Source organism: Cyprinodon tularosa, unplaced genomic scaffold (genome assembly GCF_016077235.1).
Source record: "Cyprinodon tularosa strain WSP-4 unplaced genomic scaffold, ASM1607723v1 ctg76, whole genome shotgun sequence".
Classification (NCBI taxonomy): Eukaryota; Metazoa; Chordata; class Actinopteri; order Cyprinodontiformes; family Cyprinodontidae; genus Cyprinodon; species Cyprinodon tularosa.
In genome coordinates this window covers 1,700,487-1,726,616 of record NW_024039518.1, presented here as the reverse complement: position 1 = coordinate 1,726,616, position 26,130 = coordinate 1,700,487, and the positions used below count along the sequence as shown (strand labels likewise).

Here is a 26,130-nt window from a genome sequence, read left to right as displayed (position 1 = left end):
GTGTTTTTTTTTCAGCAAGAATTTCCCCTACAGATACTGTCTATACAAACACAGGCTGCGGCAGGCCCAGATGAGGGGCAAAGATGTTTCTAAAATACCAGATGCTTGGCTGGGGCACATTTTTCTGTTGCGCTCCATCACTTTTTCCACCCTGGTTCTCCAGCGCATGACTGCTGGCCCAGAGCACGGAGAGGGCTGCAGTGTAAACTGTGTCCAGACTGCTCCTCTGTAGGCCACTGTGACCAACACCTGGAGACAACCTGCTGGAAATTCACACATAAACCCTGGATGTTTGACACAGATAACGTCTGTCTGCAAATCTGTGTCGCTCTATATTTAAACTTTCTTTTTTTAAGGTCATCACTATATATGAATATAGCTTTTTGATTTTTCTTTTAACAAAGTTGATGTTTGTGCATTTGAATTTGTTGGTTGTGTAGACTTATAATAATGCTAAATCTCATCTGTTGGTTTGTATGATAAAAAAACAAGAACTTAAAATCTAAGAAAGAGAATAAAGTAATTTCTAAACATCTGCTTGATTGCTTAGTAGTTTAATTCTTACTCAGAGGCAGAAATGTTCACATTTAAAGTTTAGGTTTTGCAGAAACTCCTGAAAAATGTGAAAGCTGATTGTGTCAAACAAAACGCAACCTAGATATCCAATATGGCTGCCTTTGGTTTCAAAATGAACCAATAAAATAGCTGTTCTAAAAATATTGCAATTACTATACATTACGATGCACTTTATTTTCCCTTTCAGGAGTTTTGTCTTGGAATCTAGGCTGCAGACATCAAAAACTGCCATGGGGTAATAACATAACTCATACATATTGCACACCCTCTAATTTCACAGTAGCCTCACACAGATGATTAAAACAAAAAATACTGATGACAAAGTAAATAAGAAAAAGTATTTAATAGCAAAGACACCATTACATTAATACATAATCCCACAAATGAGTTTTTGAAGCGTTTCAATCTACATCTAGGATCTCTGTATCAATAACCAGATGGTAGAAGTTCGAATTCTGGGTTCGAAGGGTCTGAAAAAGTTTGCTGTACTTGTCTAAAAACAGACTGTTCATACTTTGACTGCAGGGAAGAGTTTTCTGTCCTTCCTTCATCCTCCATGGCTGTCTTCACCAGCTGAGCAAGCTTAGTTTTAACTGGATTACCGTGCCATGATGACATATACCCTTGCAATGCACTGGTGGACCACTAGAGGTACGCGTACCCCCGGTTGGGAATCACTGGTCTAAATGAATGCCTAGATACCTGTAAACGCTGACCTGATTAATCTTTTCATCACGGATTACCAGGGGGGGTACGATCAGCAACTGAAGGACGATTGATTCCCACTTCCTCAGTTTTCTTTTTAATAATCTAAAGCAAATTAACATCAAACCAGTGGACAAAAGACTTCGCCTCATTAAAAGAAAGTTATGGATCTGTTTCCCTTGGGATTGACTATTGCCCACAACCCTGAGGAAAAACCTGTGCTGAGTTTTATTTTGAATCAGAAAAAGTTGTTTAGTCTGACAGTTTGAATTATGTTTTTTGAAAAGGAATAAAACAATTTGGTTATTACAGGCTATACTGATGGGTGAATATGTTTTTAAATAAGTAAATGAGGCTGCAACGTGTTAAAAGCAGAACTAAAATCTATAAATAAGAGACATGCATAGGCTTTTGGGCCTTCGAGGTGTTTTAGTGCCAGATGAGTGGTAACCATTTATGGCATTTTCTGTGCCTCGCTCTCTCCTAGAAGCAAACTACAGGGGATAGACAATATCTATTACTGACTTTTTCATAACCCCTTCTACTGCATTTTGCACCATATTTATTTATTTGCACTGCACTGAACCTTTCCATATCAATGCCTTTTGCACCATGACTTTAAACTGGTTTCCTTTTCTCTTACACTGTGTACATTCTTGATCATTGCTGCACTTTATAAATGGCAATGTTCATTTCACTCCAGCTTTCAATTAACACAGGAGGCTCGTCGGCAGCAGACCAATCAGACAACATTTTAGGGAGGTTTCATTACGAAGGCAAAGCAGACATGGGACTTGTGTAAAAAATGGCCTCTAATAAATGGTCATTTTTTTTCACTGGGGATAATTAAAATCAGATTTTCTTATTTAGTATTGATAGAGCTTCCAAAACCAAAAAGAAGGAGCCTTGAAAAATTTTTCTGCAAATGCAACACAAATGGGCTTCAAAGAATCATACACAGCCTATTTATATAATCCAATAAAAAACAGTTTATGTTCACTCACAGCCAGTTTGACTTTGTGTTCTTATTCTACCTCTCTTTGGAAAACGGTTTTAATTTTTACACTTTAAAATAACTATACTGAATTAATGTGGAAATGTCTTGGTTTAGTTTGCTGATCAGGAGAAATGTGCCTAATTAAATGCCTTAGGTAACACCATGTTTCTCTATGATTCTGGAAAAACATCCTGCGACATACAAATGACTTCACGTCAATTATTGATAATGTTAAAATTATGTTTTTTAGTGCATCATTAAAGGCAGTCCCTATATCACTGGAGTTCAGAAAGAAAAACAAACAAAACAAACCCACAAGGGCTCTCAAGACTTGTAAACTGGACACTGCTGGGAAACCAGCGTCAAACTCTAAAATTGACCTATTAAGCCGAACAGAAATTAGCTTATAAGTTTGAGCCAAACACCCAGTCAGAGTGAGGCTTAGCACGAAAGTACAATGTAATGGCTGTCAAATCATAGTGGTGGGAACTTTAAACTGAAGGTTGGGACTTGGACACGGTATTCTAACTGGACAGTAATCCAAAATATACATCTAAACTGGTTTTGATGATTAAAAAACAAATGAGCACAAAACGATCTTGGATAGCTTTCCCAAAGCCAAGACCTTAACCATGTGTAGAACCATGCCAGTCCAACTTGTCATAGAACACAAACCAATCGTCAGTCATGATGTTTATACATTTAACCATTAATGCATAATTTTGACCCATTATTATGCAATGAAACTCCATTTTTTTTTTTTTGACAGAGAAACCTGTTAGCTTTGTGGCAGCAGTGATTTTCTACATTGAAAATAGGATTTACACTCCAGTTAAGACAAAATTAATTACTGGACCTAAGCTCTTTTTTCCTCCTTCAGATAAATGTTTATTTTAGTAAAGTAAATGTAATGTTGTTAAACCTTAAAAAAGATTAAAAACAAAACAATCTGTTTTTTTATTTTCTGTTTCTAGGGCCAGCTTTGTAGAAGTTGGGCTATTTACAGTTAAAGAAAAATGGTTAGATTTCCTAGGGAAAAAAATCATCTTTTATTTTTAAGAGTACTTTCATATGCTCCTTTCTCAGCAAAAGAATTAAGTTTTGCTTTGAGAAGTTGAATAAAAACAAAAGATAGTACTTTCAATTTCATTTTTTTTAATCAGCTGTTCATGATTTCTTTAACTGCTGCTGGGAAGGAGCAGCGGAGTCTGAGGTGAAAATATGATCTGTTTGCAGCGTGAAATGTCCTCCAGCTGCAAATAAAGTATGGAAAAATGGCAGATGTTGATCTCCCATTCAGATGGGGAATAACCCAACATGATATCACTCTCCAAATTTATTTTTTTTTATTCTTTCTTTAATCAGTTTAGTATTTGCCATAGCAATAAAGAAATAATGTACTGTAGAAACAGAAATGAAAACAGGAATAGGTAAAAACTAGTTTATTTTGTCGAAAAAAAACCCAAACAAGTGAAAAAATCTCATTCCATTTTATTTATACGATCATCACTATAAATATTATTACTATTATCATTGTCATTGATAATCTTCAGTTCTAATTGGTGAAAAACAATAAAGAAAAATCACTGAGCACCACTTGATTTTAAGTTCATGAGCAGGTTGCTTGATATTCTCTGCAAACATCTTAGTGATCTTCAGGCGTTTCAGTGTTAAAAAACATCCTGGACTCAAACGGATCTGATCTGAATGGAAGCCGAGCTTCATTTCCAACATTGTCACGTTAATGCCTCTGTCCAGCAGGACTCCAAATGACAACACATAAAACCAAAACAAACATCTAAAAAGTGACTCATTTTTCTTTCCAATACAACAATAATAACAATAATCATATCTATAATAACAATTTAGGATAAAAAAATTGCACCGTATTGTGGAAACCGTTATTAGCTCTGCTCATGTTAAAGAGCAAAGCATGGGCATTTCAAGTTAAAGCATCACAATTAAAAATGAATTTTCCATCTAACTGCTTGCACTGAGTCATTTTTCTCTGCACATTTAAATGTCTTCAATAAGAAACACATTTTACAGACATAAAAAAAAATGATATTTTAACCGGCATAAGCATCTTTTCTTTTTTGCTTTCAGACATTTTTTCTTCTGTTTTTTCTTCTCATATAAAGTATGACTGATGTCCATAAATGATAAGCTGTTAAACACAACTCCATTAAAACCATTTATCTTTTACAAATATAACCAATATATAAAACTTAAAAAAATGAGCATTTTTTTATCACAAAAAAGAGAACAGAGTAAATGAAGAACAACCTCAGTAACAAAACAAAAACTATTTTTGTACCTTCTTTTGACAGTTTTTTTTAAACAAAGAATCTTTTAAAACAATATGACAAACTTGTAAGACATTAAGTCTAGGAAAATTTACCTTTAAAATCTGAACCAGATACTTACAGTTGAAACCAGATAATAATCTATATTTTCTAAAAAAAAAACCACAAAACTGTTTATATTTAGTTTCAGGGCAGTTAGTTTTACCAGTGTTTTTAATATTTGCTAAATCATGGAATAAAGTAAGTGTGGCATTAGCTTTTAGAATGGTCTAAAAGGCCACTCAGTAAAGAAGAAGTCATGACCCCAATAGATTACATTGTTGGACATGTTTCCTGTGGTCAGATGAAGCTAAATATACATTATTTAGCCATATATGACATAAAGTGGAAAAAATATAAATTTGTCAACAACCTCTAAATACAGTATAGCAAGCAGGAAGTTAAAGTGGGGGCACAAACAAGTCTCTAAAATGGTCAAAAACATTAATCAATCACCCATTGAATATGACAATCTTTTCTGGTTTAGCATCAGACTATTTTTGAGATTGAATAAAATATTATTGGCATCATAAATAACAATATCCCCTGTGACTTTCTGGCTGCAGGCCGACAAAATGGAAAAGATTACACATGCAGTGTTTTGATTGGCTGACTAAGATAATATGAGCACCTGTATCACCTGCAAAAGGTCATCGTAGCATCGTTGAAGATTATTTTAATAATCGATTAATAACAATTGTTTCAGCCCTAATATATATTTATATTCCATTTATTTTATTACTAACTGGCTTATTCACAAAGTTGTTTAAGAGAAAAAAGTCCACATTTTACAGCAGCTCTGATTATTCCCTGGTCTGAGTCCACTGGAAAATGTGTTGGCTGAGGTCAAAAATGTATTCCTGACTCAGTTACACCAGTTCTTTCAAGAGAAATGGGCAAAAATCCCAGCAATCTACTTTAAGAGGATTATGGGAGATCCAAAACATTTGGGAGATCCAAAATACTTAAGAAGAGGAGGCAGACTTCTTAAATAAAAATAAAAATATTTAACTACACCACTATGATTATAATGAGTTAATCCAAACTGACCTAAAACATAAATAACTTCAGCTTAATATGTCAGAGAAAAGGTTTGTCAATCATATAAAGTATTAAGAATCTGGTTTCAACTGTATTTCTATATCTGATTGGATGGAATACTGATTGGATAAAACACCTAATAAAGTCATTTTGTGCTTAATTTGTATTACGGGTTTTATTTTAAGACTTTAATTTTACTTCTGAGGAAAGTTAAAAAGAAAAAAGTACTCTGAATGCAAGATGAATCAGGCAGCAGTTCAGCTGGAGTCGTCGAGATAAAAATGAAGGGTTGGGGGGAGTTTTTAAGGAAATTGCTGATGAGGAATGGGTCTATCGAACGCTTGCCTTCCTAATGTAAGTCTGAATTTCTAAACTCAAACAAAACATGTAAATACTCAAAATACATATATATATATATATATATATATATATATATATATATATATATATATATATATATAATTTCCTGATTTCAGTTTCATGGGCTTTTTTTGTGGCACTTGCAAACCTCCCAACATGTTGTCCCCCTTTAATCCCCCCTCTCCCTCAGTCATTCTTTCCCACAGTTGCATCTTTCTCCTCTTCTCACCATCAAGTTTCAGTCCTCTTTGCTTTCTAAGTTTTTTCATGATCCTCCTGTCTTTCACTCTGTCCATCTGTGCAGTCTGTCTCTCAGTCACCCGGCGGTCCGTCTACACCTTGTCCAGCAGCGATCTCTGACAGTAGAGGAGGCGTCGGGGCGTGCCGTACTTCCTGAAGAACAAAAGTGCTCCTAGCGTGAGCAGCACAAGCACCAGCAGGAGAAGAGGAATCACCACGCCCGCCACCCAGGATCCTCCCTCCGTTTCTTCGATGATGATCACCGTCCGACCCTTCTTGGGCTCCTCGCTGTCACAGCCCATCCAGTCACGCAGCACCGACTTGGGGTAGCCAGACTCCACCTTCATGTGCTGGTTGTTGAACTTCCAGTACTTATTAGCCTTGTAGAAGTAGGTGTAAGCTAAACAATACAGACAATGAAATTGGTTACATGTGATCAGTCAAAATTGAGGACACATTTATTTTATTCCTTTATAGTAAAATGCCTGCAAATAGATAAAAAAAACTTACAACTATCTTCACTCATGAAGGCGGCTTTAATGTTATCTGGGGCTCCGCTCCACTTGCTGATGGGCTTTGGATAGCCCGTATGCACTTGGCGAGTCTGCTCGTTGTAGCGGTAGTATCTACATGGAACAGTAATAATGAGCTATTAACATTGAAAAAACAACTATGGCTTTAACAGATGTATGTATGTAAAAACAACTGTTAATGTTTTGAAATCAAATGAGTTAAAGGGATTAAAGAGACATTTACAATGAATCCGAATGCATTCCCCTTTCCCCCTACCCTTCATCATCAAGCCTAACCCAGCGTGATGGTGTCACCAGACACGCAGCTGCGGGGGGACAGAGGTTACGCAGCTTGCCAGTGAGGAGTTAGACACAGCTTTTTCTGCCAGTGGGACGGGAGCCAAATGCCGATTGTTAGCGGCTCGACCCATGTTTGAAAAACCCGGTTTAATATGCTTTTTCCAGTTGGAAAGAGGTTTTACAGAAACTTGGCTGCAGCAAGAGGATTATTTGAGCATACATGAGGCCACACCCTCTAGTTATTTGAATTTTCACATACCCAGAAATTCTGGGCAAGGAGGTAGGAATAGCAACAGTCTGACTTACTGATCAGTCTAAAGACTTAATAGTTACAACTCTTTTGAACATTTATTACTTCCCTTTTCCAAACTGCAAAGGAGAAAAACATCTTTTGTTTGTAACTTTGTATTGCCCACCAGGTCTTTAATCAAATTTTTAAATGAGTTTTCAAAGTTCCAATCTGATTGGTGCTAAACACTTGACAAGGTCATTTTAACAGGGATTTTAACATCTATGCCGATATTGAAGTTGATAGCTTAAATGCATCTTTTAATGCTATCTTAGACCTGATTAGCTTTGTTTAAAATGTGAGTAGTCCCACACATTCTCATCTTCATACTTTGGACTTTAGGCTGACATATGGCATTGAATGTGCAGAAATAACAGTATTTCCTTACAACCCTGTCCTCTCTGACCACTTTTTAATAACCTTCAGGATTACTTCTCCTATGTAATTATAAATAACGAATTCTAAGGCAACGCAAATATTAAGGTTAAGAGGCTGAGCTCGTAGATGATGATAAATAACATAGTTATGTATAATATATTACATTTCTGACTGTATATCCCTGTAATTATTACACACTGTAGCTTTAATTTATTTTCCTTCACAAATTGATGATTTTGTTGATGGTACCTAGTTGCCTGCGAACAGCCTTAGACAATGTAGCCCCTTTGAAAAAGAAAATATGGCTCCTTTGTTTATTACAGAGTTACGCACTTTGAATGGAAAATGCAGGGTAAGTAAACCGTTTTGTTTTCCAAGAAAGTAAAAAAAGTAAAAAAACAAACTGCTGTTTTTCAAGTCTGAAGACGTTTCACTTCCCATCCAAGAAGCTTTTTCAGTTATAAATGTCTGTATTGTTTTACTATTTAAATAACCATTATTTGCCTAGATCAGCTCTAAACATGTCTCTAGTCTTTATTTACTGTTTCAAAATTAAAAATGAACACAATAAGAATTTTTTTTACAAGAAAGTAACAAAAGTGTGCATTAAGATGAAAAAATTAGACAATTTTTCCCCTTATCTCCATTGTTTATGTGGATGTAGCTTTACATTTTTTTTTTTTTAGCAACAGGCACTTTTTTTTTAAACATTTCAAAATTTCCATACCAATGATAAAGTAATTGGAGCAAATCTGTACGGGATTAGATAGCTTGTGCTTTCTCTAGATATTACTTCGCCACTTTTGCTAATGCTTGCTCACATTGACTTCCTCTCTTTCTCTGCATATAATGGAAACTTTTCTTTACTGTTTTCTTTACTGTTTTGTTTGTGCATCCATTAACCCAACAATACCAACAAAACCATTTTGGTTCTTTTATGTGGGACAGAACGGTGACCGGGCTCCTTATGCATTCACAACAGCACTGTAGTGCTTCAGTACGCTGGACGTGATTTCAGGTGAGATTGACCTATTTAAAATGACCTGCTGTTTGAAAGGATGCATGATAACTTGTGTCCTAACATGATTTCAATGGTATTTGGGAGAGAAACAGGCCCACCGATGCACTGCCCTACATAGCAGTCGTAGCTCTGCTTCAACAGGAGGATTTGTCCACCAACACCTTACGAACGCCGACTGAATGTAAAAAAATGTTGTTTTTCTCCCGACCTTACGATTCCTAATCGGGAGGTGGTCCTGAGAGGCTAATCACCCCTCCATTACCCCCCTATATACTACACGATGCAGGACGCACTATGAGGCTGAAACTCGGCCTGATCGATACATTCTCACACGACTGGAGAATTGGCCGAAAAAGGGCAAAAAAAAAAATCGTACAGTGTATGTCCAGCTTTAACGAAAAGCTCTTAAGGACCTGATCCATTTCCTACAGCATTTAAAGGGCTCTGCACATTTACAAATGTCATAGCAGAAGTGAAATATTGTTTTCCCCTAGTAATTATCTTTTTATTGGTCTGATGTTAAATATAAAGATCTTCTAACTCCAAGAGGTCAATCTATGCATCAGCTTTCTGACACTAATTGTTTTCTTTCGTCTTTCCTGACCATCTTGCTCACTGTATGCAGTGACAGCATAAATACAGGCCCTCATCCAGTATATCTGACAGTTGGAACAGCAATGGACCGCAGTGCTAGATCATATTTATACTTCAGTAAAACAGGAAGTGATGGATTACTGTTAAAAAGTCCCTACATAAAATTTGCAAACAAAAAAAGCTTAGCTGCGTTTACTGTAAACAATTTTTTTAGGAGCAACCATCCTTTCATAATGTCTCACATTTATAAGCAAAATAACATTTCAGGGAGATTAATCTGCAGCAAAAAAATATGAATCCAGATATTTAGCAGGGAGGGCTATCCATATGGTTGATATTCAAAAATATATATAAAAAAAAGAGTTTTCTTAAGTTTCACCTTCACTGGAAACACACAAAAGGACCCTTAAAAACAGGGATAAACTCACTGAGTTCCCTTGAAGAAGTACGTCTGTCCTGTTGGGGTGTAAAAGAGAGCAGCATCAATCTTGTCTCTGGGTAGGTCAGGGCCAAGCTCTTTCAGTCTCTTTGGGTAACCCTTATCCAAGGTGGCTTCACTGTAAACCCAGTAATTATCACCTAGACAACAAAAATCAACACAGTTAAAGAAAATAAAGAGTAGAAGTCAAGAGTAAATCTATCCTACATCTGCTTTTTGTTGTTTTCTTTACCCTTAAAGAAGACAAACTTTCCATCGCTCCTCTCATAAGCTGCATTGATGTTTGAAGGAAGGCCTTTCCAAAACTGAGCAGTGGGTCGGGGGTACCCGGGTAAGACCTTGTCATTACGCAGACGCCAAAACCACTTGTCCTGCAAAAGACAGATAAATAGAGGTTCATTTTGTTTTCTTTTCTGTCATTAAATATGATCCTACTGTTGCTATTGGTGATGTTTAAAGGAACCAGAATAAGTGAGAGTTTGAAATTACATCTATGGCTTTAAAAACAGGAATAAAATGCTTCCTGTACCTTAAATACAAACTTCTCCCCTCTCAGGATGGCGATGGTGTCAAAGTGTCCCTCACAGATGTCAGGGCCTTCATCAGGCTTGTCAGGCTTAGACGGCCTTGTGGGACGAGGGGGAGGAGGGGGGACTCCAGATTTAACACCTGTGAAGAAATAAATGAGAAATAGTTTAATAGATTCCCTGACTTTAGGTGAAACTTGACAGATGATGGAGGGAAGGAAAGAAGTAAGGAAAGAGAGGAAATGCAAAAAGATATAAAGGAAATTTGAGGTAAAAAGAAAGACTTTAATTTTTAATGACTCATTTAAAATAAACAGAATACCCTTACAATCCAAATGTTGTTTCAGAACCCCCAACTTATCCATTTTGAAATACAGGTGCTGGTCATAAAATTAGAATATCATGAAAAAGTAGATTGATTTCAGTAATTCCATTTAAAAAGTGAAACTTGTATATTATATTCATACATTACATACAAACTCATATATTTCAGATGTTTATTTTGTTTAATTTTGATGATTACAAATGACAACAAATGAAAATCTCAAATTCATCATATCAGAAAATTAGAATATTACTGAAGACCAATAAAAACAAAGGATTTATAGAAATGTTGGCCAACTGAAAAGTATGAACATGAAAAGTATGAGCATGTACAGCACTCAGTATTTAGTTGGGCCTCCTTTGGCCTGTATTACTGCAGCAATGCGGCGTGGCATGGAGTCGATCAGTCTGTGGCACTGCTCAGGTGTTATGATAGCCCAGGTTGCTCTAATAGTGGCTTTTAGCTCTTCTGAATTGTTGGGTCTGGTGTATTGCATCTTCTTCTTCACAATACCCCATAGATTTTCTATGGGGTTAAGGTCAGGAGAGTTTGCTGGCCAATTAAGAACAGGGATACCATGGTCCTTCAACCAGGTACTGGTAGCTTTGGCACTGTGTGCAGGTGCCAAGTCCTGTTGGAAAATGAAATCTGCATCTCCAAAAAGTTGGTCAGCTGCAGGAAGCATGAAGTGCTCTAAAACTTCCTGGTATGTGGCTGCGTTGACCCTGGACCTCAGAAAACACAATGGACCAACACCAGCAGATGACATGGCACCCCAAACCATCACTGACTGTGGAAACTTTACACTGGACTTCAAGCAACGTGGATGAAGTGCCTCTCTTCTTTTCCTCCAGACTCTGGGACCTTGATTTCCAAAGGAAATGCAAAATTTACTTTCATCAGAGAACATGACTTTGGACCACTCACCAGCAGTCCAGTCCTGTTTCTCTTTAGCCCAGGCAAGACGCTTCTGACGCTGTCTGTGGTTCAAGAGTGGCTTGACACAAGGAATGCGACAGCAGAAACCCATGTCTTTCATACGTCTGTGTGTGGTGGTTCTTGAAGCACTCACTCCAGCTGCAGTCCACTCTTTGTGAATCTCCCCCACATTTTTGAATGGGTTTTGTTTCACAATCCTCTCCAGGGTGCGGTTATCTCTCTTGCTTGTACACTTTTTTCGACCACATCTTTTCCTTCCCTTCGCCTCTCTATTAATGTGCTTGGACACTGAGCTCTGTGAACAGCCAGCCTCTTTAGCGATGACCTTTTGTGTCTTGCCCTCCTTGTGCAAGGTGTCGATGGTCGTCTTTTGGACAACTGTCAAGTCAGCAGTCTTCCCCATGATTGTGTAGCCTATAGAACTAGACTGAAAGACCATTTAAAGGCTTTTGCAGGTGGTTTGAGTTAATTAGCTGATTAGAGTGTGGCACCAGGGGCCATCAATTTTGAACCTTTTCACAATATTCTAATTTTCTGATATGATGAATTTGAGATTTTCATTTGTTGTCATTTGTAATCATCAAAATTAAACAAAATAAACATCTGAAATATATGAGTTTGTATGTAATGTATGAATATAATATACAAGTTTCACTTTTTAAATGGAATTACTGAAATCAATCTACTTTTTCATGATATTCTAATTTTATGACCAGCACCTGTAGTATTTATATTCTAACATTACTCTCACTCTAACCAAACTCTTAAAAAGCGTTTACATAATTAGTTATTGGTTCATCTTCAAGCTTATTTTTCCTGTCCCAGTAAATTGTCAGTTTAGTTTTACCAAGGTATCATCCTTTTTAACTTTCATGCCTTATGAAAATTCAAAACTAAAAGACTGCTCCTTCTCCAAAGATTCTGCAAATGTCACTAATTAGTGCACATAAAATAAAGAGAGAAAGAAAGAAATAAACAAAAAGAGACAGAAGGTGAGAAATAAAGTAAGAGGGGCAAGGAGGGAATAACACAGGGAGAAAAGCAACAGGAGAAAAGGAGACACAAGGATTAGACGGTGAGATAGAAATGTTTTCCATTTATATATAATATATAGATTTTTTTTTTAATATTCTGAATATTAACTGAAAAGTGCATCATTCTGTCAACAAACCACCAACCATAGATAGCCTGGATGCCTCTGCGGTCATCGTCCGGCAGCTGGAAGTTTTCAGTTTCGAACCACTGATAGAAGGGAGCCATGATGGCTGAAGGGTCGTCTGAGTGCTCCAGACCCAGAGCATGACCGAGCTCATGGACCGCCACCAGAAACACATCATTCCCTATAGAGAATGATAAAATGCTGTGAGATGGAGTGATGTATTTCATTTGTAAAGCAGGAGCACCTTGTTTCTGTCTTACCTCCCTGATCCACTCTCCCTGTGGTCCACGGTTCAGCCAGGTCAAAGTGTGTGTCTCCACCGATGCCATTACCAGGGAAGTAAGCGTGTGCCAGGAAGCCACCCTCTCCATCAAACGGCGTGCTGTCCCCGTGAAAACCGTCGGCAAAGGACAACATGATGTCTGCATACTTGTCAACTTTGCCCCTGATTTGGCTGAAGGGGATCTCTCTGAAGGTGAGGGGGATGGCGTTCTCCCACACCTTGAAGGCCTTTCGGATGGCCTCATATGTGGCTCTTTCACCCACTTTGGGGGTGTAGTTCTCTATGCTGTGAAGGAAAGCAAAGCAGGAATGGTTTCAGACATAATACCTGAAAATTGTTCATTAGATATTTTATTTAGGGGCGTTTTATTGACCTTAATCACCAAGATATCCGTATTTGCACCAAACATATAAAGAAGATAATGAATGTAGCTCCTGACCTGAAAGTGACCTCAGACTTGTCCCACTTCAGACCTTGCCTCGCATATCTCTTCCTCCTCAGGTTAGTTTTCAGCTCTGGACCAAACTTGTCTGGGACTCCACAGCGCGGCCGACTCATGGCTCTGCAAAAGGCATAAATAAAATTACACCTCTAATAATTAAATGATTTAAACTGATTTAAAAACACAACTAAATTCATTCTTGGTCTAGACTTTCCCAGTTGTTTTTTTTCGCAACCCGTAAATTGTTCTGATTATCAGCTCTACAAAGACTTACAGATGTCGTTATTTTACAAGAAAATAATTTTATTTTGGTTTTTAATTATGTTTTATCGCCTAAAATGCTCAGTATCACCAACTAACTTGAAATAGAAAAGAAAAAAATCTAATTAAGCGGAAAGAAGCCATTCATCTACTTTCTGATTTAATATATGGATATGATAAACGCATCTAAGTACATCTTTAAGGCTTCAAGACAAGATGACTTTTTAAAAGAAAATACGCAATACATCTCTGAACGACTGGTAATCAGGGAGCACTTACTCTATGGTGTTGGTATCTATGGTTCCAGTGACAGTCAGTCCGTAAAACCTCTGCATGGCTGAGATCGCTGTTTCAATAGACTTGGGAGAGCGGATGGCCTGGGCTCTGACATCACCAGGAGGCAGGTAGCCATACTGCTGCAACCATGCCTACAAAGGGAGGCATCAACAAGACAGCAAAGAGGGGAGAAGGACTGATTAGACAAAAACCTCTTTCACTTCATTACAAAATGAATATCAAACTGATTTCAATGAAGGAAAATAATAATCTCCCTTTTTATTTGAGTTGACACAAATCCCTAAACTTTCAACAGATGCAGGAGGAGTATTTGAAACCCTGGTTAAATCATAATTTAAAAATTCTATATCACTAGTTACAACCAGGCATGATCCAGCTATCCATCCCTGTTTACTTGCTGTGTCACACGTCTGATGGATTCCTCTAGTGATTATTGGGCAAGAGGCAGATCCCTAGACCCCCTATTCACCACAGGGAAAACATCCAGACAAATGATCCTGCATACACACTTAAGGAAAACTTAGAGTAATAAAAGTAATCTCTTTTGGACTTCAAGAGAAGCCAGTGTACTCTGAGTTAATCGACGGTTTCAAAGGAAAACCCTGAAAAATCCACATGGAAAGAATCAATGCTGGGATTCTCAACCAGGATCTTCTTGTTCTATGGAACAAGCTTTATTGAAATCTGCCTGACAAGACGAAGCCGACCAAAAGGTCTTAAAAAGCAACACTCCATTCCCCAATCTTAAGCTGTTCAAAAACAGACCAGAAACAAAGTAATTAAAATCTATTTAGTTGGAATAGATTACAAAGTAATTTCTAAGGCTTTTAAGGGAAATACACTGATCTAATTAATAGCATGCAATAAGGAAAACTCCCAATCAGTGGACAGCCTACCAAAGCTATTGCATCAGCATCCAGGATGTTGCAAAAGTGCCAAGAACAACATCTATAGCACAGAAGGACCCACTTGCTTCAGTTACCAAAATGAGAAAAAAAAGCAAAATCCTGATTGACCAAAACAAACACAAATGAAGGTCTGCAATTAATAACAACATATAAATAAATCACACTATGTCACCATATACATATAGAGAAACAGTGATTTTTTTTTTAATCCTAGGATTAAATCTTCAAACTCATTTATGTCTTAAAAGCAGAAGAAATACAAAAAAATCTGAGAAAATGCACACAGATCCCCTGTCTTTTAAATGCTATTGACTCATTTTGTTGGGTTATATATATTAGCATATATGTCACCATATTTGGAAACGGTAGTCCTGTTTTCGAAAATGATTGCAAATAAGTTTTACACATCAACAAACGACTAAATTAGAGTTGGATAGTACGACCAAAACTTATATCACAATATTTTTCTTACTTTATGCTGGTACAATAGTTCTTTGTCTAAATGTGTGCCTTTTTGGTAAATCAATCATATGCTAGAAATGACATTTATGTTCTTTTGCAGCTATAGAGGAGTTTGGTTTCAACTTTGAGCATCTCAGAATTGGTCTGGTCCTGCTTTTTCAACTCAAATTAATTATGCAAACTTCATGAGGATGCAAGCAAACAAAGTGTTGTAACAGCTTATAACCAACACCAGCATATAACTAAGAATGCTTGATTTATAACCTTATTCCTCTTGTGATTCAGACCTAACCCTGTTTACAAACTCTTTAAAGCGACACGGCTTATAAAATGTTCCTGTGATGATATTAAACTTGTTGAGAGAGACTTTATTGTGGGTTAGAAGGAGACAGAAGAACCAAAGCCAAATAAAACACACACTCAGCAAACACTGATGTCATTTTAGTCACGATGACCCAGAAATCTGTCTAGACAATCCTTGCCAAAGAAAACTGGGCTGGTTGATGGTGGAAAAATGAACATTTCAGCAACATTTGAGTTCTTCAAAGCTTGACCTTAAGCTGTACCAGCTACCATCTTTGTCGGCTGTCCTGTGTCTACGTGTCAGCTTTAACCACAACTATTTTTGTTCACACATACAATGGTTAGGCTTATTTTCCACAGTTTACTGTTGGTGGTCTACCAAGAAACAGCCAAAGAAGAAAAGAGTTTCAGATTCAAAGAAATGTAGAATTAGCCACCCCCAGGAACAGTCAGGACTCAGCGAGCCTAAAAGTATAATCTGAAAAGTGCGGTGTGTCTTAGAACTTCTAGTTAACGCGACTTAAAGTTCCTTTCAATCAAGACTAAAAACACATCTGTTTAGGATTGCCTTCGACTGTTCTGGTTAAAAAGTTTAACTGAAACATCATTAGTTCATTTTTTCTTTATTTTCTTTAGTCCAACTGCTTTTAATGTTCTTTCTTCTATTTATTTATTTTTGTTTCTTCTACTTGCTCTGATTCTGTTTTATTTTCCTATATTTTAATCATGTAAAGCACTTTGCATTGTCTTGTACCGAATTGATCTATACAAATCATTTTCCTTGCCTTGCCTTGCCTTAAAGACACCTTTCTTTCTAGTTAAACTACAAGTTTTTTGAAGTATCTCCATTAGTTTTGAACATCTAGAGAAGAAAATATTTATCCATTATTTGAGTATGAATGCAGACTTAGTCGGCCTGGAAAGATAGTGCCTATGAATATCCGTTTTAAAAAAAAGTCTTAATACCCTGAAAAAAATAATGCAACAACTTTTGGTATCTACTAAATCATATTTATTTCCTTCATTGTTTCATGTCCTACCCTGCTAACATGAAACTATTGCGTTGAAGTAACTCAATATTATTAACTAGATGCAAAAACGATTGCTTTATCTTTTTCAGTGTATAATTTATGTCTAAACTTTGATTCTTCTATATTAATAGATGATTATGCTTTGATTTACACCATTTCATTGTAGCTCCTGTTATATATTTGAAAGTTTATGTTAGAGATCAATCTATACAATTTTGTTTAAGGTTGATGCATATACTGATTACTTTAAATAAGTCTACCTGACCCCTGATATGTATCGACAATATTTTTTAGCTGATTCTTTGCTCCAATATTGCTTTTTCTTCCTCCGATTACATGATAAAAATGGCACAATAATAACAAATGTAAAACAGGTCTCAATTTTAAGAAAATAGAAATATCTAGTAACAAATCAAACAAAAAATTACAAATTTTTTTAAAATAGACGGGAGTGGAAATGAGTGCACTCCACACCATCTAAAAGCATGGCTGCTGAATGCACTTGTGCATTGGCTAATGCATGCATGCATCTGCTGATACAAATACAAAAAAAAAAAAAAAAACTGCTAATATTGCACAAATATATGGTTCGGTCAATGTATCATCTATCTTTACTCATTGTTTTCTGCTTTCCTGATGCAGGCACTGCTGATCTCAGAGCACTATCTTCCACTTGTTTTCTGTGTTCCCTATACTGTTTTCTTTAAGTTGCATTTGTCATTTTTCCATTAAAGCCAGGTTTGTGCTGTCTTTCCACTGAGTTAACACATATTTGCATCTTTGCCACAAATTAATTGATGGGATTCCGATGAATGCTTTCTTTAGCATCATCTAAACCTCAGCTATTACCCTTTTTCCACCATATGTGCTGCTTTTCTCTTCAGGCTCATCTCCAAAAACAAAAAAAAGTGAAGCAGGAGGGAAGTGGATGGAAATGTAGAAACTGGGTTGAACTATCAGGCCAAAGAGTACACAACCTGTGCACACACAGCTACTGTTAGTCATGTGGTGGGAAGCGAGGCCAGAGAACAAGGTTCATTTATGATAGGCTGCAGAGGGGCACCTAATCCCCCTTCTCTCTCCCACTCTACTTATTCAGTCTAACAAGTTCTCCGGGATTTCTCAGGATTATTTAAGCACCTACTAAATCTAATTCATCCACTGACTCTAACACGTTTACTTTCTCTGTCTCCGAGCTGACTGCACCTAGTGTGTCCTGTGGCTCCAGTCTGATGACGTGTCCGCTTCTATAAAAACACCCTTCCCACAAACCATCAAGACCTCCACTTCTCTCCACTGCTCCCAAACTACTCTGCACACCGCCGCCACCTCCGGTTGGCCTTCCAGGTATCCCAGCATCCTCCCCCTTCTCTGGAACTCCCAGCAGCCTCCATCAAAGCTCCTATTTATCCAGACTTCTACATGGCTGCCATTGTTGGCCAGATAGCTTACTACACAGCCATGTGTGGTCAAAGAGCTGGCTGCTAGTTTGGTAAACACAACCCTGGGTCTTACTCTGGCATGTGGTCTGGATATATATAATGCACCAGCATGAAAAAAGTCCAATCTGATGTACAGATGCAAGCAGGGACTCTTCTAAGATGTGCAGGACAGTTGATGGAACTGAAAGTAACAATCAAATGTATGGATGGCATTTTTTATGCAAATAAGATTCAGTATAAATAAAGAATATCTGATGTGTTTTTTGGTTTATGTAGAAGCATACATATTTTTAAAGATTTCCATCTTAGATTTTCACTTTATATCAATATAATGTAAAGCCATGACACTTGACTCACAGTTAGAAAACCATGGAAATTTCCTACCATCTTTTAATTATCTTGGTTTTAAAGCTGCGTTAGAGACTTTAAATGGCTGGCTTACAGTCTGGTTTGCTTAATCCATCTAAATATCTATATACTTCCACACTCCTTTTTCTAGATTACAGCAAGTTTTCTGCTTAAGTTAAACTATAAACCCTTTTTCCCAACATATGTACATTTTTATTGCATAAGACCAGTTTTATTTTTTCTAAAATAAAAAATAAGAATTGAAGCTAATTGATTTCACAATGGAGAAATTAACTTTCTGCTTTTAACACATCCCGTTTGGGGAGCAGTGGGCTGCCTCTGTGCAGAACCCAGGGAGCTATCAGGGGTTAAGGGTACTGCTCAGACACCCATAGTGGCAATCTGTGGGAGTGGGTTTCGAACTCACAACCTCAGGATTCCAAGCCCTATGCCAAAACAACCAGGCTGCCCCTTCACCCATAAAAGTGTTTTTTTTTTTCTAGTTAATATTTACACTAATTAACATCACTCCTCTAAAATTATCTTTTCATTAATTGGAAGTTACTGATTACAACTTTAGATTAATAGACTGGGGTTTTATTTGCCTTTAGGGTATTAAATGAGTTTGTTTTTTCTTCATTTATACAACTGAACCTGCTATATTTGTAATAGTTTGTTAATTTAATTTATGTACAATTAACTTTTGATTACGTCTGTAAAATCTAAGCAGCAAAATCTTTTTGTTACATAAAAAAGAGAAAATCAGCTCACTTTTATCATTTAAAATAACATATTAATCCCAAAAACCTAGTCTATGACTGAGAGATGGGAAAACATGAGAATCAGGAGACCTTCTTCAGGAACAGCCCTCTAATCTCTCTGCTCATCAACCCTGATGAAATATGCCAAAGCCTCAGAAATGATACCAGGACCATGATGGCGTACATGACTAATGCTATTTCCCTGCTGGCTATCACACATCACTTGACATGTAGGCGGCTGCTATTGTAATACCAAATTACTAACATTCTCATGAGACTGTCTTGTTTTCTGATTTCAAAAGAATGTGAAGCCAACCACAGGTTCCTGTGAGCCTTATCGATGTGAAGCAAGAAAAAAAAATCCAAGCACTTTTCCAGTTTTTTTATGGAAATAAAAACTATGCCATAAAAAGGCGACATGTGGGAAGTCTCTATTTGTGCAACGTAAGAATCCCATCGGAAACGAGATAGAGATTAGCTGAACAATTTTCAGCTGTATTTCTAAATCTTACGGCATCACAAAATAAAATAAAGAGGAGCAAAAAAAGGATCTTAAAAAAAACAGGGTTACATTGGAAAGAAGTAAAATTTCTCTAAGGAGGAGTGGACAGAGGGGTTGGGAATAGCGTTTAAGTTTAAGGGCCTGAGTCAGTCGTTCCTCTTTCACGGTGCCAATGGAAAAAAACCCAGAATTCAGGCTGACTTTTATATTACCTTAATTTCTTGGCATCATCGGGCTAGTTAGCTCTCACATCCACACCGTCCAACATGGTTTCCAGTTTTTTTATACATCCTGGTCAAAGAGGTCAAATACTACAGACTCCTTGATGATTCGTTCCACATAATGTGAAACAACAAATACTATTACCGCCCAAATAACAGTCTAATAATTTTCCCTTGGAAAAGAGTTTGTGAACTTTTTAGCACAAACACAGCAGTTAAACACAACTTTAAGAATTTAACATGTTTTTTTTTTTTATTTTTTTTTTTTTATCTTTGACTAACTTGCTCTCAGGGATGTTTTTCAAAGGAAATACAAAACATTTTTACCCAACTTTTAAATAATATCTAAGGATGGGTAAAGAAAAGCCTCCACATTATCCCTGAATGCTCAAATACGCAGTCTGTCATGTAGTTTTGGGATTCGTCTAAAACTTTTAAAAATGCCGTGTTGTATTCTAGCATTGGCTTGTCTGCTCTCCTGGTGCCGACCTTTGGCACAGCCTCATTCCTAAAGCTATTCTTGGCTTTCATTCCTTATAATATCCTTCATTCTTCATAACTGATGGTGGCAAATATTCTCCTCCTCATGGAAAGAAACTTGCCCCAAAATCAGCTGTATTTAAAGCAGACGGTTATACAATCTAATTTAGACCAAAAGAAAAAGATGCAACTCTTTCTATCAATGAGTATTTCTTATATATGATCAAATATGTCTTTATTTATCTTTTAGTTTTGCTCATAGTTTAGTATGTTTTGATGATTTTTACAATGTGTTAGGGGATTCAGGTGTTTGAGGGGAGTGGCAGCTTAGTGGTTGAGCTTGGAATCCTGAGGTTGTGAGTTTGAAACCCACTTCCACAGACTTCCACTATGAGCAAGATCCATAAGCCCTGATTGCTCCCCAGGCGTCCCACGATAGCGGCCCACTGCATCCCTAAGGGAATGGGTTAAATGCAGAGGTAAATTTCTCCAATATGAGATCAATAAAGTTTATTACTATGTTTAGAACTGCTCTACTTTAATTTGTCCCTATAAATGTCTGCCTTGTAAAATAGAGTTGCAGTATAAAAACGACATCATACGGGAGTAAGAGCAAGTTTTGTTAATAGAGTTCCACCTCAATATCCTAACATAATTTATATGGTATAACAACATATTACTGATATATTATTATTACTGACGATGACTACCACAAAGATTCATATAAGCTTCAATGAGCTTTTTACTGGTTAAGTGTTTCAATACATGAATATAATGATATTCTACTGCTAGGCAAGATATTAAAAAATAACACAGTTAATGATTTAATTGGAATTGAAAATCTGAATAAAAAATAAAGAGAAAGTGGATGAAAACTGAAATTTCTGAGGAACAAGAAACACACATTTCTAAGAAAATAGAGGAAAACATTCACTATCTTTAGTATTTTTGTATAAACGAATCATGTTTGATGTAAGAAATATAGTTATAATTTTTTAACAATAAATATCTACAAGCAGGAGGTTATTTTGGTTTGATCAGAGACCATTATATGCTTTAATTTGAACGGGGTCAAATGGAGTCAGAACCCAAATAATTTGAAACAGGATGTGGTATAAAGTCTTAGAACATCAGCATAGAGTTTATTAATTTACACCTGAGATGTACAGATTTTTATGATGATTTTTACAGCATACAGAAGCATTTATGGACAAAGAAAAAAAAGTAATACAATAGTTTAGTACATGGGTATAAAATGGGTTGGTTTACTGATAGGTGTCAGTTGAGGTGGTTACAAAATGGAGGGTTTTATGTTTTTGTTTTCATTATTCAAACACAGGCTGTTTTCATTTGGTTTATTTTTCCATATGTCATTTTTCGCAGAGCTAATGGTAGGCCACATGGATTTTTTTATAACAAGAAAACACGAATATACACTAGTGGATATTAACCCAAAAAATATTATTGGACCTTTTTTCTATAATTTGTAAAACTGTATCAAAAAAAGAACAGAATTTTTTATCTGGATTTATTTCAGAAGTGAAGCATCCTCTGTCTTTTATTTGCCCTGATAAAAGATTTTTCAAAGTTAAAAACAACTACAGCATTCAGAGAAGTTTTATTTCAACTAAAAAAAAATTTAAAAAAATTAGCTTAAGCTGAAAAGAATGAGACTGCTTATATAAAAAATACTAAAAATAATAACAACCTTGTTTATAAAACTGGTAAAGATAAAAAATTTTTACTTTGCTTCATTTGCAGATATTTTTTTACATGTTTTTTTTTCATGCCAGTGTTATTCTAAAACACCTTCTGAAACATATCAACATTATCCTATTAAATTATCTCCTCTGACTAACCTAGCTTTAATTTTTAGGCCAATGCTTCGTTTTCCATAAAAGAGAGTTTAGACTTAATGCACGGCTGTATAAAGCTGTTTAATAAAATTTTATTTGCCTGTATTTAAGGCAGACTTTGCGTCAGCACATCTGGACAACTGATGCACATCTAACCAGCGGAGAACCTGGAACCACAAGCCACCTGAATGCAGTTTGTGATCCAAATCATGCAGAAATGCAAACCTACGCAGAGACCTTTTCTCTTTCATGTCCTCTGCAGGACCAAACTGGACAATTTTCTTTGAAACACGTGCAAAGATAGACTTCTCTTGAAGTGCATCGGTTTCCAATTAAGCCAGCTCCAGATGATTATTTTCAAAAAGTGACAGCAGCCTGATCCTGAGCAAAGCTTTCCTTTCATGCTACATCATCAGCTGCTCCTGTTGTGATAAAAGCAATGAAATCCAGATGTGTTTGGCACATATCTCTGATCCACAGCTGGGATCATAACTCATATGTCTTCGAATGATAACAGGAAATCTCAAAAGTTTATTTCCTGCTATGGGACGTGTTGTTTTCATGGCTGACCACTTCCTTCGCTCACGAGCTCCAACTAAGCATTTTTATTTAAGTGAGAAAAGCTTACACCAGGCAAAACGATGAATGAAAACAGATGCTGGAAAAAAAACCTTTAGATTTTTTGAGTCTGTTGGAGGCCTAATGCCTCTCTTGGTGGGGCTCCTCCTTTCACTCAGCATGGATTAAGCTTGTTTACTCGTCACGATGAAGTCAGACAGGGAATGTCTGAGGTTGAGAAATGTTGATAAACCACAAAACTTCTCTGCCACATCAGCTTTTTAAATCTAAATTAAGATTGTTGTTCCTTTAAACACAGAAACAACATCATCACTTCCCTTCAATTGAACATTTGTTTCTTCTATCGTTCCATCCCAAACAGGGATGCATCAAACTGATTATAGGTTTCATGCAGTGATGTAATCCTAAAGCCGTAATTAAAGCTTTTCTTCTTTCTGCATCAACACTGAGTGCAGCATCTGCAGACAGTCAGCACCAGCTTCATCTGATAAGTGCTGGAAAGGCTGCTTCTAGCATATTCATCCAGCTGAGGAGATGTGTTGCTGCAGGGATGGTTTCTGGTTCTGTCCTGCAGCCCTGAAGGAGGTTGTTTTTCTGGCTGTTTACAGACACTCATAAGTGTGTTCGCCTCAGGCCTCTTGTAAACCGGCTGACTTATCCACCTTGTCTGGCTTGACTCACATGCCAGCCACTTGCGGTCAGTGACTAAGGTCTTCTTTGGCTCGATCCTGCTTCCCGTGTCCAGCCAGAACTGACAATGTCTATCTACTAGTAAATGTCACCATTTGTGATTTTTTTTTTCTAGAAAGTTGAAAAGTGTTATATATTTTTTTCTTTTACTGTTTTTTGCATGTTTTTGGAGATAGTTCACATCTACCCCTCCATACTGTCACACCAAACCATGACTGAAGGCAATTCAGTTTAAATGTTTCCAAGCAGTCTTGAAATCCATCCCTCCATCCATCCAATCATTCCATCCATCCATCCATCCTTCCATCCATCCATCATTCTCTCATTCCATCCATCCATCCATCCATCCAATCATTCCATCCATCCATCCATCCATCCATTCATCCATCCAATCATTCCATCCATCTATCCCTCAATCGATCCATCCATCCACCCTATCATTCCATCCATCCATCCATCCATCCATCATCCTCTCATTCCATCCATCCATCCATCCATCCATCATCCTCTCATTCCATCCATCCATCCATCCATCCATCCAATCATTCCATCCATCCATCCATCAATCGATCCATCCATCATCCTCTCATTCCATCCATCCATCCATCCATCCATCCATCCATCCAATCATTCCATCCATCCAATCATTCCATCCATCCAATCATTCCATCCATCCATCCATCCTATCATTCCCTCCATCCATCCTATCATTCCCTCCATCCATCCATCCATCCATCCATCCATCCCGTCCATCCAATCATTCCATCCATCCTATCATTCCATCCATCCATCCAAAATTCCATCCATCCTATAATTCCATCCATCCATCCATCCATCCATCCAATCATTCCCTCCATCCATCCGATCATTCCCTCCATCCATCCCATCCATCCTATCATTCCATCCATCCATCCATCCATCCATCCATCCTATCATTCCCTCCATCCTATCATTCCATCCATCCATCCATCCATTTATCCATCCATCCATCCATCCATCCATCCATCCATCCTATCATTCCCTCCATCCTATCATTCCATCCATCCATCCATTTATCCATCCATCCATCCATCCATCCATCCATCTATCCTATCATTCCATCCCATCCATCCATCCATCCAATCATTTCATCAATCCATCCAATCATTTCATCCATCCATCCATCCATCCATCCATCCATCCATCCATCCATCCATCCATCCATCCATCCATCCATCCATCCATCCATCCATCCATCCATCCCATATTTAGAGTTATAAACTTGTCAGATTGAACTTTTGTTTTTGCACTTAGCCAAATTAGCCTAAAAGGAACCTGTGGAGGTCTGTTTGAGTCCTGAAAGTAAACAAATTTGAAAGGACAAACACAAATAGCCCAGGGCTTCCTTTTATTATGACAGTGTCACGTTCACTCAGCAGAGCAGCCTTCAAGCCTTCAGTTTATTTGGTCTAAAGAGGCAGATGAAACCCAATACCCTCCTTTTTTCCCCCCCAGAACAAAGCAGCTCAGCAGATACTTCCTGACTGACATCAAAACCACAACACCCAGCACACAGTGTAAAGATCCAAGAGTAAAACAGTTCTTGTAAATATATTGAGTTGTTTCTTTGTTGCGTGGCTTACCTCAGCTTTTAGTACATTTGCGTTGACAGAGTGGAGGCAGAGTATGAAGCAGGCCAAGCTGAGCAGCTGCGGCACCATTCTGGACACTGGAAAATACCTCCCACAAAAAATCAGCAAACTCTCTTCAACAAAGTCTCCCAAAAATACAACGACGACTGTTTAAAACATGGTGAAATTGACCGATGCTGCTTCAAAACGTGGCAGGAAATTTTCTCGTATCCGTATGGAAACTTTTCGCGCACAGTTTTCCCTGCGCAAAAGCCAATGGAGTCAAAAACTGGAGGAAAAAAACAAACAGACCAAGAAGCGCTAAAGCATTAAGATAGACACTGGAACTGCTGTGTAGTTCAATGCAAAAAATGAACTAAAAGCTTCACAGTTTTGCTTCCGTTCTTTTCTCCAAGGCTGCCAGCAGCTTGTGGACGACGAGTGAAGGAGGCAGATGGATTTTCCCTGAAGGTCCTCCTCCAGATGTGCGCATGTCATTTGGACACTTTACTTATTGAATATCGGGTTTACTTCACATCACCCAGCATCAACACACGCTGACATACTTTCCCTGTATTAGAGCAGATTTTATTCATTATAATCTCCAAACTGATATTTATATTTTGATCAGGGGTGTTCAGCTCTTGCTGTAATTTTAGACTTTTAATTTTATTCCCCTTTTTAAATTTTTCTCCTTAGATTTACCTCAGCCCATCATTCTATCAACTCTGATCAGCTGTCATGTTCCTTTAGAATAAAACAATCCCCACAGTATGATGCTGGCACCACCATGCTTCACACTAGGGAGGATTAATCTGGAGAAATGTGCCCTGATGCTTTTTTTTTTTTTTTTTTTTAAAGCTTATATGAGCAAGACACCTTCTTCCTCATGTTCCGTGTGCCCCCT

General features: G+C 37.3%; 1 protein-coding gene across 1 annotated transcript; it reads right to left on the bottom strand.

The window, feature by feature from the left end:
- Window positions 1-6,124: 6,124 nt before the first annotated feature.
- mmp14a (matrix metallopeptidase 14a (membrane-inserted)) lies at window positions 6,125-25,674 on the bottom strand. The gene is made up of 10 exons (XM_038270322.1): window positions 25,236-25,674; window positions 14,013-14,161; window positions 13,470-13,592; window positions 13,008-13,315; window positions 12,767-12,928; window positions 10,327-10,466; window positions 10,030-10,168; window positions 9,787-9,937; window positions 6,775-6,890; window positions 6,125-6,664 (listed from the first exon to the last, which is right to left on the bottom strand). Exons 1-10 carry the CDS (start codon window positions 25,311-25,313, stop codon window positions 6,357-6,359), a joined length of 1,674 nt encoding a protein of 557 aa, XP_038126250.1. The 5' UTR covers window positions 25,314-25,674; the 3' UTR covers window positions 6,125-6,356.
- Between the last annotated feature and the right edge of the window lie 456 nt (window positions 25,675-26,130).

Bases quoted from the DNA above. Each gene is read 5' to 3' on its own strand.
- mmp14a (XM_038270322.1), bottom strand. From the start codon at position 25,313: ATGGTGCCGCAGCTGCTCAGCTTGGCCTGCTTCATACTCTGCCTCCAC. The intron at 13,593-14,012 runs GTAAGTGCTCCC...TGCCTTTTGCAG, and splicing joins ATAGATACCAACACCATAGA to AGCCATGAGTCGGCCGCGCT. The intron at 6,665-6,774 runs GTAAGTTTTTTT...TGTATTGTTTAG, and splicing joins CTTCATGAGTGAAGATAGTT to CTTACACCTACTTCTACAAG.